A 16,524-nucleotide genomic window follows, 5' to 3' on the forward strand; every position below is an offset into this window, starting at 1 on the left:
TTATATGCTCTCTCTCAAAGCCAGTAAGAAGGAAGAGGTAGGGAAGGAGGAAGTGGGGGTATGTGTTGATACACACATAAGCATTTGAAGCTGTGCCCAACCCAGAGAAAGACCAGAGAGGTCAAAATTATTACTAGGTTGCATATTATGCATCCCTTCACATTCCCACTGTCCCTTTCTCAATACCTATCTGTCTTACACATGTGTAAGAACTCTGTTCAAGAAGGTAAGAACTAGACTGAAATACTACATGCGTTTTCTTTGTGTGATATATAACAATACGCCCTGCCATTTCTATAATGCACTTTTTAGGCTTAATAAAAACTTTAGGAGCACCTGGAGGCACAAACATGTGGCCCTTGAAAGAGAAAGTTATCTTTCCTTGTTAGTGCCAAAGAAGGCAAATGTTCTTTTCATAGTTGTTGATAAATGGGACTGGTTTTGAGCATGTGAATAAAATAAGAGCTAATTACCATCAAAGGTTGTCTTTGGATTTTAGGTTATTGGATTCTTTCTGCCTTCAATCTATATTATATTTTATAATTTCATCTAGAAACTACAAATGAAACTCATCCTCCTTTGTATTACAAAATAAGCTACTTGTTTCTGCCACCTAAGAATACCTAAAAAGCAGGACCCAGCATATTTATTTTTCTTTTTATTTATAACAGAAAAATTATATAATTTATTGCAAAAGATTCATACACTGCAGATATATTTGAAATAAAACACAAATTTATCTTCATTTCTCCACATTCCTACTCTTCAGCGGTAAACACTGGTAACAATTTTGCATTAGTTTTCAATTCTATCTGCATTTCTATGCACACATGTATATATATACAGTGAGACATGTTTAAGACATAGAGATACACATGTGCATAGAAGTATTGTATACGGATGACTATACAGCTGACTTTTGTCCTTCAAAAAATATGTGTTCAGTATCTTTTCATGCCATCTTAATGTAGTTTTTCCGCATCCTTCTTAATGACCACATGACGTCCTATAGTAAGAACAATAGTTACTCAACCTCGCCTTGTTGGTGCCCTTCAGGGTGTTTCCAGTTTTGCCCTATTAGAAATAGTGCAAGAAATGCCTTACCAAGCAAAATATTTGTTCCTGAATTCTCAGACCCAAATTAAATGTTTTGGTCTGAAATGCTTTAACCCTACAAAGATAGAGAGGTGGACCTACACATTACATGTTGGCTTTATGTTATTTTCTGGTTCTCTGTCCCATCTGTAACACTTGCTTCCTCAACTGAACCATACAATTTTGTAGGGAGTGGCATGTCCTGTGTTTCTTTGAATGTCTCATGTCTCCTATAACATGTAGAATACTTCAATACAAAGTAGGTCTTAAATAATTAATAAATCAATGAATTTGTATCACATGAAAGTTTGCCTATCCTTTCTAATCACTTACAATTCCAAGCCAAATTCGACAGGACCCAAAGCAACTATACTATTTAAATTGATTTGGAAGCTTGTCAATAAAGAAGAGGCAGATACAAGTGGCCCTGGCAACAAGTTTTCTCCCTTTTACAACTATGCATAAGTCTCACAGAATATTATTTAAATTTTCCATATTCTTTTTTTACTTTTCATATCTTTAAATTTTAGAAGAAATACTTAAAATACTAAATGTTCAAAATTATTCTCTATCAAAAGGAGGAACATAGCAATTTTTTTTAATCGTGTTTTTGTTTTGAAGCCAATTTTCCCTATTGTTTAATAGTTATCTACTATGTCTACTCAAGTTCTCAGGTCCTGTTTTTAAATGTGATATAACCTACAGACCACATTTGGCAGTTTACTTTAGAAGTGAGCAGACTTCCAAATTAACTAGCCTTGGAAATGTTTCGTGACTTGATGGTGACATTCTACCTCTGAGTAAAGTATTTTATTATGAGTTCCTCAGGTGGTTGATGTAGTAATTAATGTAGAACCTACTGACACTAAATAGGGCAATGATTTATTTCTAAGTTTAGCTGAAACAAAAAGTTTGATTGATTGTTTTGCATGTAGACGTTTATCCTGTATGCTGTAAACTGTAAGTAATGATTTTAACTTCGGTATAGTACCCTCCCATGAAAAAGAAGACAACTCTCGTATAGTTTTTTCTGCCTTATTTTAAGCTTTTCTATTATATAAAGCCCTTGTAACTTGTGAAAGACTGTAGAACACCCCCAACTTCGTGGTTGTGTCTTCCCAGGTCTATCTTCCCATTTGGCTTTCAATAAATATGTATAAAATTATTCTGCCTCACTAACCTTAGTTTCAGTTGATGAACGTATGTCTTATTTTTCTCCACCCCATTTATTTTTTTCTTATAAATTAGAGTTTAGCAGTATAACATATTTAATTGAAATGATTTTTCTCCCTGTCTCAACACAGAAATTTCTGGTCTTAAGCAAGCTTAAAGGAAGGGTGTAAGCTGAGAGTTCGGGGTCTTCTGAGAGTTGAGATGTGGAGTCAATGGCAGAGATAAGTTCAACAGGACACAAAATGAGGAGAGCAGACTTCTATTTTCTCCTATGGGCTAACTTTATAGGCTTTTGTCATTATTGAGTTTGAGATATTGTGAATTCTTAAGTCATATACATTTTCATTCAAACATAAGATCAAAGTCATTTCTAGAGCAAGATATAAAGGTTTTTTTTTTTTTTTTTAAACACTATTCATAGTATATTTCATTTTCTGTTCAACCCCAAAATACATTGCTGACAACGTTTATTGGCCTCACTGGTCACCTTTTTCTTTCCCTACTTTAACACTATCCAGATTTCTTTCCTTGTTCATTAGTAAGATTTCCTAAAAGTCCCTAATCTTTTTGAGGAAACTGTATGAAAAGTTTTCTAAAGTAATGACGCTTTTGACTGGGTTGATACCAGGAAAAAGGTAGGCTCTTTCCTACCAGGAAACCAACTAGTGGGTTGACATCAGGAAAGAGGTGACTCCAGTATCATGGAGTCATTGCCTTAATCAACAAATGTGGCTTGTTGCAAAAAACGCATCGTCGGCAAAATCCATGAGGCAATAGTGACAGATTTCTTGAGTCATCAGAATTTCATAAGGATGTCAGTCAGCATGTGATACAAAAAATATTTTGCTAGTTTTTATTAATTCAAAAAATATTGGTTAAGCATCGATTGATTGAGTCTGAACTTCGTAACAGATTTTACAAAGTTCTCTTTGCGTGACTTGGTCATTTGATTATTTGTTTTTAAAAAATCAGGCCTAAAATATTTGTGTAAAGCAACAGGATATGAAAAATACTCTACTCTTGCTGCTATGATGACAACTGCCACTGTTAACTGCTGTTGCTGTCGTTTGCATCATTCCCTTCCATTTCCACGCTGAGAAACACAGTACAGATGATGATAAACTGAGTGTACAAAACTGGTTAAAAGATGTTTTTTAATAACTTATTCAGTTAAAGTCATACAGTCATACAAAATTATTGTTTAAATAAACGCTAGAATTAGAAAAGAGTTATTTTGTTCCTTGTTTTTAAGATAACTTGACAGCCATTTTATTAATCTTACATTGTCATTGTGGGTTTGTGTATGTGTGTGTTGGGAGTGCTAAGTTATTTTAGCTCTTTTTTCTTTAAGTCATCTTATAAATAGCAGAGTCATGAAGGAAGCAAGCAAATTATCTAAGACTCAAAGCACATTCTATGTTAGCTATTTTAAAAGAAAATATCTAGAGACATTGGAGGACCACTATCTATAAAATTAAGACATATATTACTTCTTCTCTGCCTCATACAGAACATTTTTAACACGCATTTCCCAAATCCTTCTTTCAGGTATGAAGGAAGTAGACTACCAGCTACAAATTAATCGTAAAAGCAATTGGTACCGAAAATGCTAAGGATAGTACAATTTTGAGTCTGTTTATTAAAGTATCTTAATCAATAAATTTAAAAGACCATCCATCAAAAGTTTTTCTGTAAGTGCTGAAACCAAATGTGCTTACCGTATAACTGTGAGTTGACAGGAATTGTTCAGATGTTAATTGAGGTTTTACTGTATACTGCTCAGAGGTGAAGCAAGGGGTGAAAATGGGAGGAAAGTGGGGAGGGTGAAGGAGTCGAGGGGAAGGTATCTTTCTGGGTGCCTTTATATACAATACTTCCAAGCTTTGCAGGACTCAGAATTTGTGTTTTAAATTACATTGATTAATAACATTTGTTCAATCTCAAATGTATGCAAGTTACCTAGTTTCCTTACATACTCTTTCATTAAGGAAATTCCAACATAATGTTCTAGAGCCTGCAAACACATTAAATTGTTAACAAATAACATTAATTCTCTTTTGTTGTGTAATAAGCCGACCTCATAGTTAGTGGCTTAAAATATTAATTTATTGTTTCTGATAATTCTGTATGTTAGCGTGAGGTTCTTCTGCTAAGCTCACTTAAGTGAGTGCAGTCAGGAGCAGCTGAAGTGGCTGAAAATAAAAAGTGGGACAATAGGGTGACAATAGTCAATGATGACTTAACTGTGCATTTTAAAATAACTCATAAAGAATGTAATTGGATTGTTCGTAACCCAAAGGATAAATGCTTGATGGAATGGATACCGAATTCTCAATGTGCTTATTTCACATTGCCTGCCTGTGTCAAAACGTCTCATGTACCCCATAAATATAAACAGCTACTATGAACCCACAACATTTTTTTAAGAAATAAGAAAAATAATAAAATAATTTAAAACAAAATTTTAATGGCTTGATTCACATGAGAGGTAGTTGGTGTTGGCTGCTGGCTGCGATTCCTACTGGGGCACCTGGGTTCTTCTGCTACTTTTTTAAATATAATTATTTAACTTCTCACTAATAAACAGAAATGAGGAATGGCGGGAGAGAAGGAGAACAGGCAACGGGAGGGGAGGGAAGAGAAGAAGAAGGAAAAGCAGAGAAGGAAGAAAATAGAAAGGAAAATAGCAGGCAAGTCATAGGCCCTTCCAACACCCTCCTCCTCTCATCCTTGTCTCCTCTAGTCTTCTGTCTTCTACTTCTTCCCCTCACCTCTTCTCCCCTTTCTTCCACTGTTCTTATTGGAAAATCTTTGTTCTGTGGGAAAACTGAGTATATTTGCAGCAGAAAACCTTAACTTAGACTGAGAGTTCCTCATCTTTGTAATTTCCAGATCATAAGGGTCCTGCAAAGATAACAGGCATGCAACAGGATTATCGATTAATATCAGTAAATTAATATTTGATTGATAAATATTTATACAAAGGAAAATACATCATATATTCTGATAGTTATTATATAATTGACATAAAATATGTAGAGAGTACATAGTTTCCAGAGCTTCTTTAAAAGACTCCGGTGGCTCGCTCCTGTAATCCCAGCACTTTGGGAGGCCAAGGCAGGCGGTTTATGAGGTCAAGAGATCAAGACCATCCTGGCCAACATGGTGAAACCCTGTCTCTCCTAAAAATACAAAAAAATTAGCTGGGCGCGGTAGGGCGTGCCTGTAGGCCCTGCTACTCTGGAGGCTGAGGCAGGAGAATCGCTTGAATCCGGGAAGCAGAGGTTGCAGTGAGCCAAGATCATGCCACTATACTCTAGCCTAGGCTATGGAGTGAGGCTCTGTCTCAGAAAAAAAAAAGAAAAAAAAAGAAAAAAAGACTCATAGCATATTCAAATTTATACAAGTACATGCCTGTATAAACATGTATAATATAATCCAACTGCAGTGTGAATGTATGTACATATATACTAATATAATTAATCTTCTTTCTTTCCTTTTCTTGTGTTTTGTAAAAGAGCAATTTCATATAAATACCTATTCTTAGGTATTTATATAGTAAATTTGAAGGACAAGGGAAGTTGAAGTACTGATCAGGGTTGGGATGAGACAACCTCATTTGTCATTTAGATAGGGAAATGTTCAGTATAGCCACTTAAGAATATAATATTTAAATGAAATTGGTCTTTTAATTTTAGAGTGACAAGGGGACTTGTTTAGCCTAGATCACTCTGTTTTTTGAACACCTTTTAGCGTGTGCCAGGCACCGTCCCAGGCACTGAGATGAAGCATACATTGTCCCCTCTACAAAGCCATGAAGCTACAGAATAGAGATCCTAAATAGATGACAATAAATACATAGACTCATAATAAACTTACAGTAACTTTGGTGAGAAAATTTTATGAAGCAAAGTACAGAGTGCCAGGAGGAGGCATAAAGGGCCTCCTAAAGCTGCAGAAGCAAGGGCTGAGAGGCTCTAAGGAAAGCAAAAAGGCAAGGTATTCCAGAAGGAACATGGTGAAGCAATTCCCTGGTAAAAGGAGGGAAGGTATTTATAGGATTGAGAGACTGTATGATGCCAAACCCTTGTTGGATCACTGCTAGACAAGGAGAAAAGAGGGTAAACAAGTTATAATTTAATTAAAACCAAGCAGGGTGACTCATGTCTGTGATCCTAGTACTTTGGAGGCTGACCTGAGGTCAGGATCTCAGGATCACCCAGGCCAACATGGTGAGATCCTGTCTCCACAAATATACAAAAATTAGCTGGGCATGCTGGTAGGTGCCTGTGCTCCCACGTACTCAGGAGGCTGGGGCGGGAGAGTCACTTGAACCGGGAGGTGGAAGTTGCAGAGAGCCGAGGTCATGCCATTGCATTCCAGCCCGGGCAACAGAGCAAGACTCAGCATCAAAAAAAAAAAAAAAAAAAAAAAACCCCAAAAAAACAAAACAAAAAACACCTATTATGAGCCAGGTTATTAAATGTAGAACAGTATCTGACAGCCTGAAGATCGGGATAACTAGTTAATTCATTAAGTCCTGCATTAATGCTACATTGGGGATGCAGAGGTAGATGTAATATGGTTAATGCTCTGGGAGAGCTAGAGTGGATGAAGAAACCTATAAATAAGTAAGAGTAATGCAATATTTTTGTTGTAATTCAGATAATGAGATGTTACGCGAACATCAAGTTGGAAGCTATAAGCTCTGCCAAGGAAAACACAAAAGAGGTGTTACTTGAACTGAGTTCTTAAGGATGAGTAAGCCTCCTCTTATATGCAGGTAGTGGCCCTAGCAAATGCAAAGTCATGGGTCTAGGAAAGAACATGCCCAGTTAGGGAACCAAACACCTGACTATAGTGAATTTGAGGGACAAGGGAAGTTGAAGTGCTGATCAAGAGTGGGATGAGACAGAAAGAACATCATCTGTCATACTTAGAAACCTCTATTTTATTTCTAGGAAACAATTTAGATAGGGAAGAATTTAGAGAAGGAAATCTTTGTTTTCCAAAAACCCCAGAGGCCACTGGGGCTGTGAAGGAATAACTGGAAGGGAACTGAGCTTGGAGAAATGTTGAACCAAAGCAATGGTGTTGGGGAACGACGGCCTTCTCTGCCAGGCACAGAGGAGCAGAGTTAGTGTTTTAAATTATATAGAATTAAAGATAAGTAAAACGTATTGTAACAGCATAGGAAGGAGAAACAATATAAGTGAAGTTTAGAAATCTTTTAATGCTTATTCAAAGGACAAAATAAAGACTATGAACCAATGAGACACATACTAATAAAGTACAATTTTAATATAGTGAATGTAATACATATGTAATTCCTCACAACAAAATGGTCAAAACCTTTAAAAAATAAGAATGTTTAAAATTATAGGAAGATATTAGCCCTCATAGAACGTAAACTTTTAAAAATTCTGAATAAGGAAATATATTCTACATAGATAAGGTGCGATACACTCAGCTTTCTAAAACAAAATAACTAAGTAGTATCCCACGATCAAGAGTAAGGAAATTCTCTGACATATTCCCCAAGAAACGTTAAAATATTTCCTATTTCTTAAAAAGGTGAAGATAGCAGTGTATCTCCATTGACAGAATTCTTATGAAACATCATTTCCATATTAAATCCACTGCCTTCTCAGTTAATACATTAAGGAATATTTTTTGGAGATACAATAGTCAACTTCAATTCAAGACACTTTGAAAGATTAACAACCAGTGATTCTTGGCTCACAAATAATACACTGTCAAAAACTTTACCAGCATAGCAGATAAAATAACAGCAAATAGCAGAGGTACTATGCTAAACACTTCATTATTGAGCTGAAAGCTTAAGGCAACATAGGTTTTCCTCAAGACCCTCAAAGTGAGGAATCCAGGAAGAAAGCTAACTACATTGAAAAACAAATAAACAAACAAACAACAACAAAATCCTTCTTTCTTGTCTTCCCTGGGTCCAGAGACCTGCAGAAAACTGCTCTGCTGAAGACTAGGAAACGCTTCCATGCCTACTCATTTCTCATCAGTTGTCCTTGTTTTCACTGTTGAGAAAATATATTATTTAACCATTTTCTGTTCCTTTCTAATACTCCACCCTGGTGTCAACACTCAGCTTATAATGCTTACAGTGCTAGGAGTATACACAATCAATACAAGCAATGGGGGAAACACAAAACATAACTAGCCAGACAAGCTGTGTGTAATTGCTCAAGTAATTACATGTAAGATTGAATAAAGATTATCCTAGACAATCCAGAAAATGTTGTTCCAATTTAACAACCTTTAATTCTCTAAACGAAAAGTTACTAAATAGTACAGAAGAAAGACTTTGTGAAGTCCGGCGGTTTCTAGATGAGATTTAAAACCACAAAGATCAAAGTGATAAGTACCGCCCAAAATTTTCTGGATGACTTCTTTAGAAAAGGGTCAGGATCGGTACAAAATCCTCCGGCCCTGCTCCTTCAGGGAGGCTCATGAAGAAAAAGGAAGATACACTATGAGATAGAAGGTTGAAGACCCAGGCTATGGACTCCTCGGCTAAGGTCACAGCGGACAGAGCAGCACAGAACTTTACACCACTTCCAGCACCTCGGCACTAAATGGTGCATGAACACCCAGATTACTGATCATTTGGTGGAACTCTGGCGCGGTCTGTAAACAACAACTGCAACGCAGCTCTCTCACCAGAGCAGCCACAGGACCAGCTGGGAAGAGACACCTTATAGGGCAGGTTGCTTGGTGAGTTCCCCTGGAAGGCAGCTGCCCCGCGAGAGGCTGGGATGTGCACCAAGCAGCTCTAGTATGGCCCCAAGTGCTGTGGCGCCTCACCTGGGCTGAGGGGCCCTGGCGGCGTCAGCAGCAGCAGCAGCGCGAGCAGCGGGCACAAGGAGCCCAAAGGACCCGGGACACGGGCCTGGCGACTGGACAGGAGGCTCATAGTGGTCAAGAGATCGCTGGGAGCAGTCGCGGGTTCCTGAACTGAATGGAGGAGCAGAGATTGGGAGGATCCTGAGCACCGAGACTTCCTAGCTGCCTGCACTCCTTTTATTCACATTCATCTCTCCCCACTGACAGGAAACTCAAGCTGTGGGATGCTGGGGAAATTCCCTGACTTCAGGGCAGTGTGGAAAGAAGCGAGGGGGGGAGCAGACAGTGGGGAGGGTGTCCTGGAGAAGCTGCGGGCACCTCTACCTAGAGGGACATTCTCCACCTGCTCCGCGGTGGAGGGAGCTGTGACTCCAGCCAGAAGGGAGCAGTGATTCAGCAGGGCCTCAAGCCCTGGGCCTGAGGGGGCTAGGGATGCTGGCATTTCTGAGACAGGTAGCTGTCTGGGAGATGCTGCTCCTCTCCTTCTAGAGAGAAAAGGTGGAACCAAAGTAGCAGGAGCCTTGATTTGAGAAAAATTTCTCAAGGTCAGTCTTTCTAATTATTATTACTAATAATCCAAGAAATGTTATGCATGTTTGAATTGCTCTAAACTGAAAGTCCTTCCTGTCTTCCTGGCACGCAGGTCATTCTAGCTTTCTTGAATGACTTTATGATTCTCTGGACTTCAGCCAGGTTTGGAAGCCAAGATAACATGATAATAAGAGACCCTTGTCTCTTGCCACTTGAAGTCAGTGGCCTGAAAGGACTACCACTGAATTTTGTTGACTCCCCCACAGATCACCTTCTTTGGTGACTAAGTCTACTTACTGAGAATTCTGTACTTGTAGTATACCAAGTACATGTGTGTCCAGGTGGTTAAGCAAAAATCTTCCAAAATCACCCAGCAAATTGCCATGGAAGATATCTTGCTGTTGGCAGTTGCTATGCTATTGAATTGGAAGAGGTTTTGGTATTCTTGGGGCTGAGTTGTAGTATGGTGAGCACAGGCTAAAGCCTGCTAGGGATCCCAGGCCTGCCCCAGCTCTGAACCCACCCACAGATACGTATTTGACACCATTTGGAGATGCTGTAGGAGGCTGATGAGTTTGAGGGGCTCGTGTGAAAGTTTCTTGTAGGGGTTTGTATCAATTTGGCAGCACCACAGCACCCAGTCTGTTTCCCCTCAAACTGCATGGGGGAGGTAATGCTCCCCACAAGCTTCTGGAACAATTGAGTTTCATGATTACTGGTGATCACAGGCCTACTCTAGTCCCCAGTGAGCTGTGCACTGCTGCCTGAAAATTAAAGGTGAAGTAGCTTCCAGCTTCCTCTCCCTCTCTCCTTCTGTTATCTGAGGAGGAGTTAAAGCGCTGAAGGTTTAAGGGTCTTCCACTGTCTTGCTCCATGCAGGAATGGCTATTGTATTGGAATGACACATCGGCTTTCTTTCACGGAAATCAAACTCGATCTTCTTCTGGCTGGTTCTGAAGACCCTTGCTCTCACAGGAGAGCACAGGTAATCAGTAAGCATGATGGCAATGAGAAACCAGTCATGAAACATAACTCTATCCCTTGTCTCCTATGATTCCTGTAATTTTATTAACTCCTCCATCCATCACCTCCACTGGTGAGCAAGAAAGAGGTGTCATAGACCTTTACAACTTTTATTCTGGAAGGAAACTTCAGAAATTCACTAGCTGAGTAAGGTTGGGTGGTATGGGCCTTACTCTGTGGGAAACTACATAAGAAGTCCTCACAGCTTCCTGACATCATCAGCATCATACCTGACTCGGCAAATGGAATTCTTCATTTTTTTGGGGAGTGGTGATCTGTAGAAAACAGCCTGCAGATTTAGTCTATTGACATTTTAGAGATTAGAGTGTATCTAAAGACAAAAGTTAAGCCTTGGTGAAGTGATAAGACTTCAAAAATCTTGGGCAATTAAATTCAACTTAACCACAGGGAATGAACCATAGGATAAGACTTTGCTTAAAAAAAACAAAAAAACAAGAAAACATTTTGATTACATAGGTTATTGACTTTTAAACTGTGTGTGTCTTTCTGTGTGTGTGTGTGTGTGTGTGTTTAGGTTAGTTCTAAATAAACTATTTTAAACATAAGTGAACATGTGAATTTGTTTTTGGCACTAAATGGTGAAATCTGAGATGGATCATGAGACACGATTGCCAGTTCCTCCTGACGGTCTTATAAATGTATATATCTCACCTGGTTTGCACTCTGAATCAATTCACTGTAGCTTATTTATGGAACACAAGGAGAAAAACAATAATTCTTTAGCTGAGCAGCTGGTGATAGAAAGTTCCCACTAGAAGTGGGCTGTTGGGTTGCCCAACCTAATCAGGAAGCAATGTGTCACTTAAACTGGCTTCTCATGGAAATCACTCTGGCCCACTGCCCATGTCTGGCTCCTATATAGGCATTTTGGATGTTGGTTTTGTACAAATGTGGATGCTCCAAAGGTCCTCTGAGGTTGAGTATGACAGCACCAAGAACTACTGAAGACACAGCACTTTAACAGTAGTTGCTTTTTTATTACCCGTTTAAACAAAAGCCATTTGTCTTATCTGCACTGTATCCAGGTGATAGAGAAGAACTCTATTATTTTTGTTCCCAACTAAAATAGAACAATTCATCCAATGATATCAGCATCCTGATAGCCTGAAAACTTAACTGTCTGTCTAAAGCAATCCTATTTTAGTCATTCTACCACAGTATAATGTAATATAAACCAACAAGGCAAATGATTTTGCCTTCCAAACACTCATGTTCATTATTGCTTGAGCCTCACATCACTCCTAGAAAAGAAATTTCTTCCCCATTTGGCAGCTAGGCAGCAAGTGACACGAGTTGGCAGCAGAAAATCCAGCACTGACAGTCAAGCACTGTAATCTGCCCCAGTAATTTTTAATGGTTTCCAGATTACAACCACTTTCTTTCACAGTTGCCAGTAAACAACCCCCAACGATTTCCTAATGATCGATCTGGCTAACCATTTTATTGTGTTTCCCAACAACTATATTTTAAGCTGTATCCTCAATCCTTTCCACCTTGCCTGATTGCAGTAATATCAAGGGTCCTAGAGGCTTCCAGCATCCCACCCTGGAACCAACATGCTCTGCTTTCTCTAAATCCCTCACTTTCCAGGTAGATTCAAAGTCCTTCTTCTTTGAAAAGGCTTATTCTGACAAAGTCATTGTAGGGTATTGCTTCCACCTTTGCTCTTTGAATCTAGTGTAATTTGTAATAACTACCTGGCAGGAGCTGACTGTTCTTTAATTTGCCTTTGTCTTCCTCAAGTCAACTATGCAAACTCCTGCAACCAGTGCAGATGATGTCCCTGCATTTCTCTCATAGCCGCCCATAATTTCTTAGTATAGCAGCGAGCAGTCTGTGAATACTTACTGATGAATAATGATAATACCTTTTTGTTTTGAATTATAATGGTGTTCTTTAATTTTACAATTTCAGGGTCTTAAAGAGTGAAAGGATGGGGGCCAGGTACTGTTGTTAACTCCTCTGTTTTTCTAACCTACAAGGAATTGTTAACTCACATGGGATATTTCCCGTTGCCTTTAGAGAAAGTTCGAATGATATTAATATTTTCCTTCTTTGGAATCCAAGCATTCAGAAGAATGTTCAGAACCCAGAAAGATGTTTTATATCAAAAGAAATACAATTATACAACTAAAATATTGACCAAATAACATAGTTTCTATGATTTGAGATTGTAGGTTGTAAATGACAAGGGGAAATTCTGATTATGTTATACTGTGATGAATGTTAACACTGTGTGTGCGTCATTCTCAACTGATCTTTTCCAACAAACCAGAGAAGCCTATAATTATGCGATTTAGTATTTGGCATAGGCCTTTTCAAATGTTTTTCTTAGGTTCTATTTTTTTAAATATCCACTATTCTTTATATTACCTTTAAGAAATGCTATACAATTGCAGTAACTAAGGATGTGAGCACATTGTTATCAGGTTAAGCCTATGGAGGGTATCAGTATAAGGAAGGCAATAAGAGTTTCAGTGGAGGATAGAGTTACTTGTATGCAAAAGAAAAGAAAAAGGGTAGTAACTCTCCGGTTTAAGTTGCAATGTAAATGCAGTTTGTCTGTCTCCTTCTAAAGGGGGCTGGCAGTCCAATGAAGCAGCAGCAGCATCCAGGGAATAACACTGCTTCAAAGTCGTGTCACTTTTGCTATAAAATGTCAGGAATGTTTTCTTTCCTTTGGCCAATTATCTAATGTCCCTTGCTGCCCGTTTCAGGTAATATCTGTTGGAGGAGCAAATCAGTGAACCCTGATGGGGTCTATACCGAGCTAAATTCCAAATAATCATAGCTGGGTTTTTCTTTCCCACCTTCTGTGTGGATGGGGCGGCTGGTTATCTATTGTACAACTGTGCAGACCTCAAAAAAGTTTTTGTTGACAAAAAGAGTTGATATATGGGAAAAAGAAGATGAAAATGTCAGTTTTAAATGTTTCTGAAAGCCTTGAGCTTCTCAGAAACAGGAAGTCTTCATTGCTTTCTTCAGAAATTTGTTCTGGGCTAAGTGAGCAAAACACTTTTTAATGTCAGATATTTTAAATAACTTGGAGAAAGCATTTCTATGATACTACAAAAGTCCTTTATGTAAACTGGATTTCTAATATTGTGCTTAAGAATGATCATTTGAAATATTGTTTCCGATCACTATTAACGTCACAACTTGTATTTGTTTTAGCAGAGTATTCTCTTTTGCATAACTTCACAATATATTCAATTATTATTTACTATATAGTAGAACCTCATCGTTGCTGTTTTAACAGTAATAATTGTAATGTATTTATATATGTGTGATTTATGTACTTCCTAGACAGTCAAAACCATCTGTTTTCCTTCCTTGTCACTGCTTGAAAAACCTTTGAAGAGTTTCTGATGCACATTTAAAAGTATTATTTCAGATAAAAGAGAATTCATGATGTTAGACCTACCTCAAAAGTTTTAAGTTTGTTCTTAAGTCACTTTCAGATAAATTAACAATGTAGGAATAATTTACCATACCTATTGTGATTGCTAGAAAAAGGTACCTTTCTGATAATGAAACAGAAATCCTTTCATTCCTGGAATTTCCTGTTGAGAGTGTAGAGTTTTCTGAGCAATATGTAACATTGGTTAGTTATGCAATATGTTGAATTTTACTGCCAGCTTTGTTTAAAAAGGGTGTGAGAGGCTTTGATCAACAGGAATGTGAAGTGAAAGTTATGTGTGGCATCATCTTACCACCTGTCACATGAATAAACCCAGTTTCCATAAGCAAAAGAAAAAAAAAAAGAAGAAGAAAGAAAGAAAGAAAAACTAGCAAAGACTTAACATTTGATAAGGATGCAAAAAAATATTCATGAACTTAAAGGACAAGACACAGGCACACAAACACCACCACAAGCCCCATCACCACATCAACAAAACAAAGATTAATAAAAACTGAGAATAGAACATGTCTTATAGTTGATATTTTGCCATCAAATTTTCATTAAGTCTGGTTATGAATTCTCAGTGAATAACTGCTTTCATGCACATTTTAAATGTTGTTTTTACAAGAATTGGGAATTAATAAATTGCTCACACTGACAAAAAAGATGTTGTAATGCCAAGCCAAAAGTCAAAAAATCCTAGAAATTCTGGCTAATGTTCGACCACGAGTTTCTTACTAGCCACTTTGGATTTTAAAGCACGACTTCCTCTGGAGAGTAAATTGACCAAATTGCTTTAACAAAATCTTTTATTTTGAATCATTTCAGTTTCCAAAACACTCAGCATTAGTAAATCAGACTGGGAGTCATTTCATTTGGAACAGAATGTCCCTTGGAAAGAGTTTTGGGATTTTTTTCTAATTTAAATTTGAGGCCAGACTGATGAATGCTATGACCAGGGATTATGTCATAGAACAGAGAAATATAGTAATGACTCACATATTAGAAATAGACCACAAGCTAGTATCTGTCACAATGTTGCTATATAAAAGATAGTTCTCTGTAATAAATAAAAGTTGTGAAAGTTTCATAATGAACTATATCTAGTCAGCTTTCTGTGATGGTTTGAAATTAAAATCATTACTTTAATGGAGGCAATACTTAGAAAACAATGGTTCCTTCAGCCATCCATGAATACTCTTTTTATCCAAATTTAAGTCATTCTGCTGCCACAAACTTTCTGTAGGATCGTAAACAATTTACTATTTATTTAAATGAAAACACTAATATCAGCTTTCTTCCCCATAAAACTATTCAGAGGAACAAAAAGGATAGCTGTGAAAACTGTAAAAAATATTTTTTCTTTTTTTTATGTTTTACATTGGTGTAAAATTTACATAGTGAGATGTACATATCTTAAGTGTACACTTTAATGAGTTTTGAAAATGTAAATAGCTAATCAAGAGAACATTTTCATTTTTTTTCAGAAAATCCATGCTGTTTTCCATTCATTCTCTTCTCCAGAGGAAACTGCTGTTCTGATTTTTAGTTTTGCATACTCTTGACCTTTTTAAAAATGGAATCATCCAATGTGTACTCTTTTATGCCTGGCTTTTTTTTTTTTTTTTTTTTTGGTTCAACTTAATGTCTGTGAGATTCACACATGTTATGGCGAATATTAGTAGTATACTTCTTTGTATTCAATTAAATATTCATTGAATAATTCAAATGAAGTATTTAATTGTAGAAGTATACCCAGGTTTCTTTATTCATTCATCTGTGGATGGACAGTCAAGTCATTGTCAATAGTTTGGCTATCATGAAGTGGCTGTAAACATTATTATAGAAATCTTTTTGCATGTCATAGGGAAAAGATTGCCATAAAATTATTGTCACTCTTCTTATTGAGATGTGGCATCTTTGTTTCATACTCTTGAATCTGAACTGGCCCTGTGGCTGGTTTTGATCAATAGAATTTGGCAGAACTGATGCTGTGTAACTTGTGAAGAGATCTACAGCTTCCACCTTGGTCTTTTGGAATGATTCTTCTTGGAACCCAACCTCTATGCTTTGAGAAGCCTGAGCTATGTGTAGAGGCCACACAGAAGAGAACCAAGGCACTCCAGCTGATAGGCCTCACTGGGCTCCCAGCTGACAGCCAGCACCAACCTGCAACCGTGTAAGCTATCCTCTTGTACTTTCCAACCCAGTCACATTTCAGATGTCTGCAACTCCAGCCACATGGAGCAAAATATCCAGAGAGATGAGTCCAGTTCCCTATCAACCCAGATAATCCTGAGGCAGTAAATAGCTATTGTTTTAATCCACTAAGCTTTGAGATCAGTTTTTACACAGGAACAATCAAATTATTTATTTTCACTTCTTGTGGATAAGTATTAGGA

The 16,524-nt window shown here is 37.6% G+C and overlaps 1 protein-coding gene across 1 annotated transcript; it reads right to left on the reverse strand.

The window, feature by feature from the left end:
- Positions 1–8,847: 8,847 nt before the first annotated feature.
- Positions 8,848–9,278, reverse strand: LOC116274104 (C-X-C motif chemokine 5-like). The gene is made up of 2 exons (XM_031664104.1): positions 9,106–9,278; positions 8,848–8,981 (listed from the first exon to the last, which is right to left on the reverse strand). The coding sequence occupies exons 1-2, from the start codon at positions 9,212–9,214 to the stop codon at positions 8,848–8,850; spliced, it is 243 nt and encodes an 80-aa protein (XP_031519964.1). The 5' UTR covers positions 9,215–9,278.
- Between the last annotated feature and the right edge of the window lie 7,246 nt (positions 9,279–16,524).

The sequence above is a fragment of the Papio anubis genome, chromosome 3 (assembly GCF_008728515.1).
Source record: "Papio anubis isolate 15944 chromosome 3, Panubis1.0, whole genome shotgun sequence".
NCBI classification, from domain to species: domain Eukaryota; kingdom Metazoa; phylum Chordata; class Mammalia; order Primates; family Cercopithecidae; genus Papio; species Papio anubis.

What these genes read in the sequence shown, in the direction of transcription:
- LOC116274104 (XM_031664104.1), bottom strand. Translation starts at nt 9,214, where the DNA reads ATGAGCCTCCTGTCCAGTCGCCAGGCCCGTGTCCCGGGTCCTTTGGGC. An exon ending in GCCAGGGCCCCTCAGCCCAG is followed by an intron (nt 8,982 to 9,105) that starts GTGAGGCGCCAC and finishes GTCTCTTCCCAG; the next exon opens with CTGGTCCTGTGGCTGCTCTG.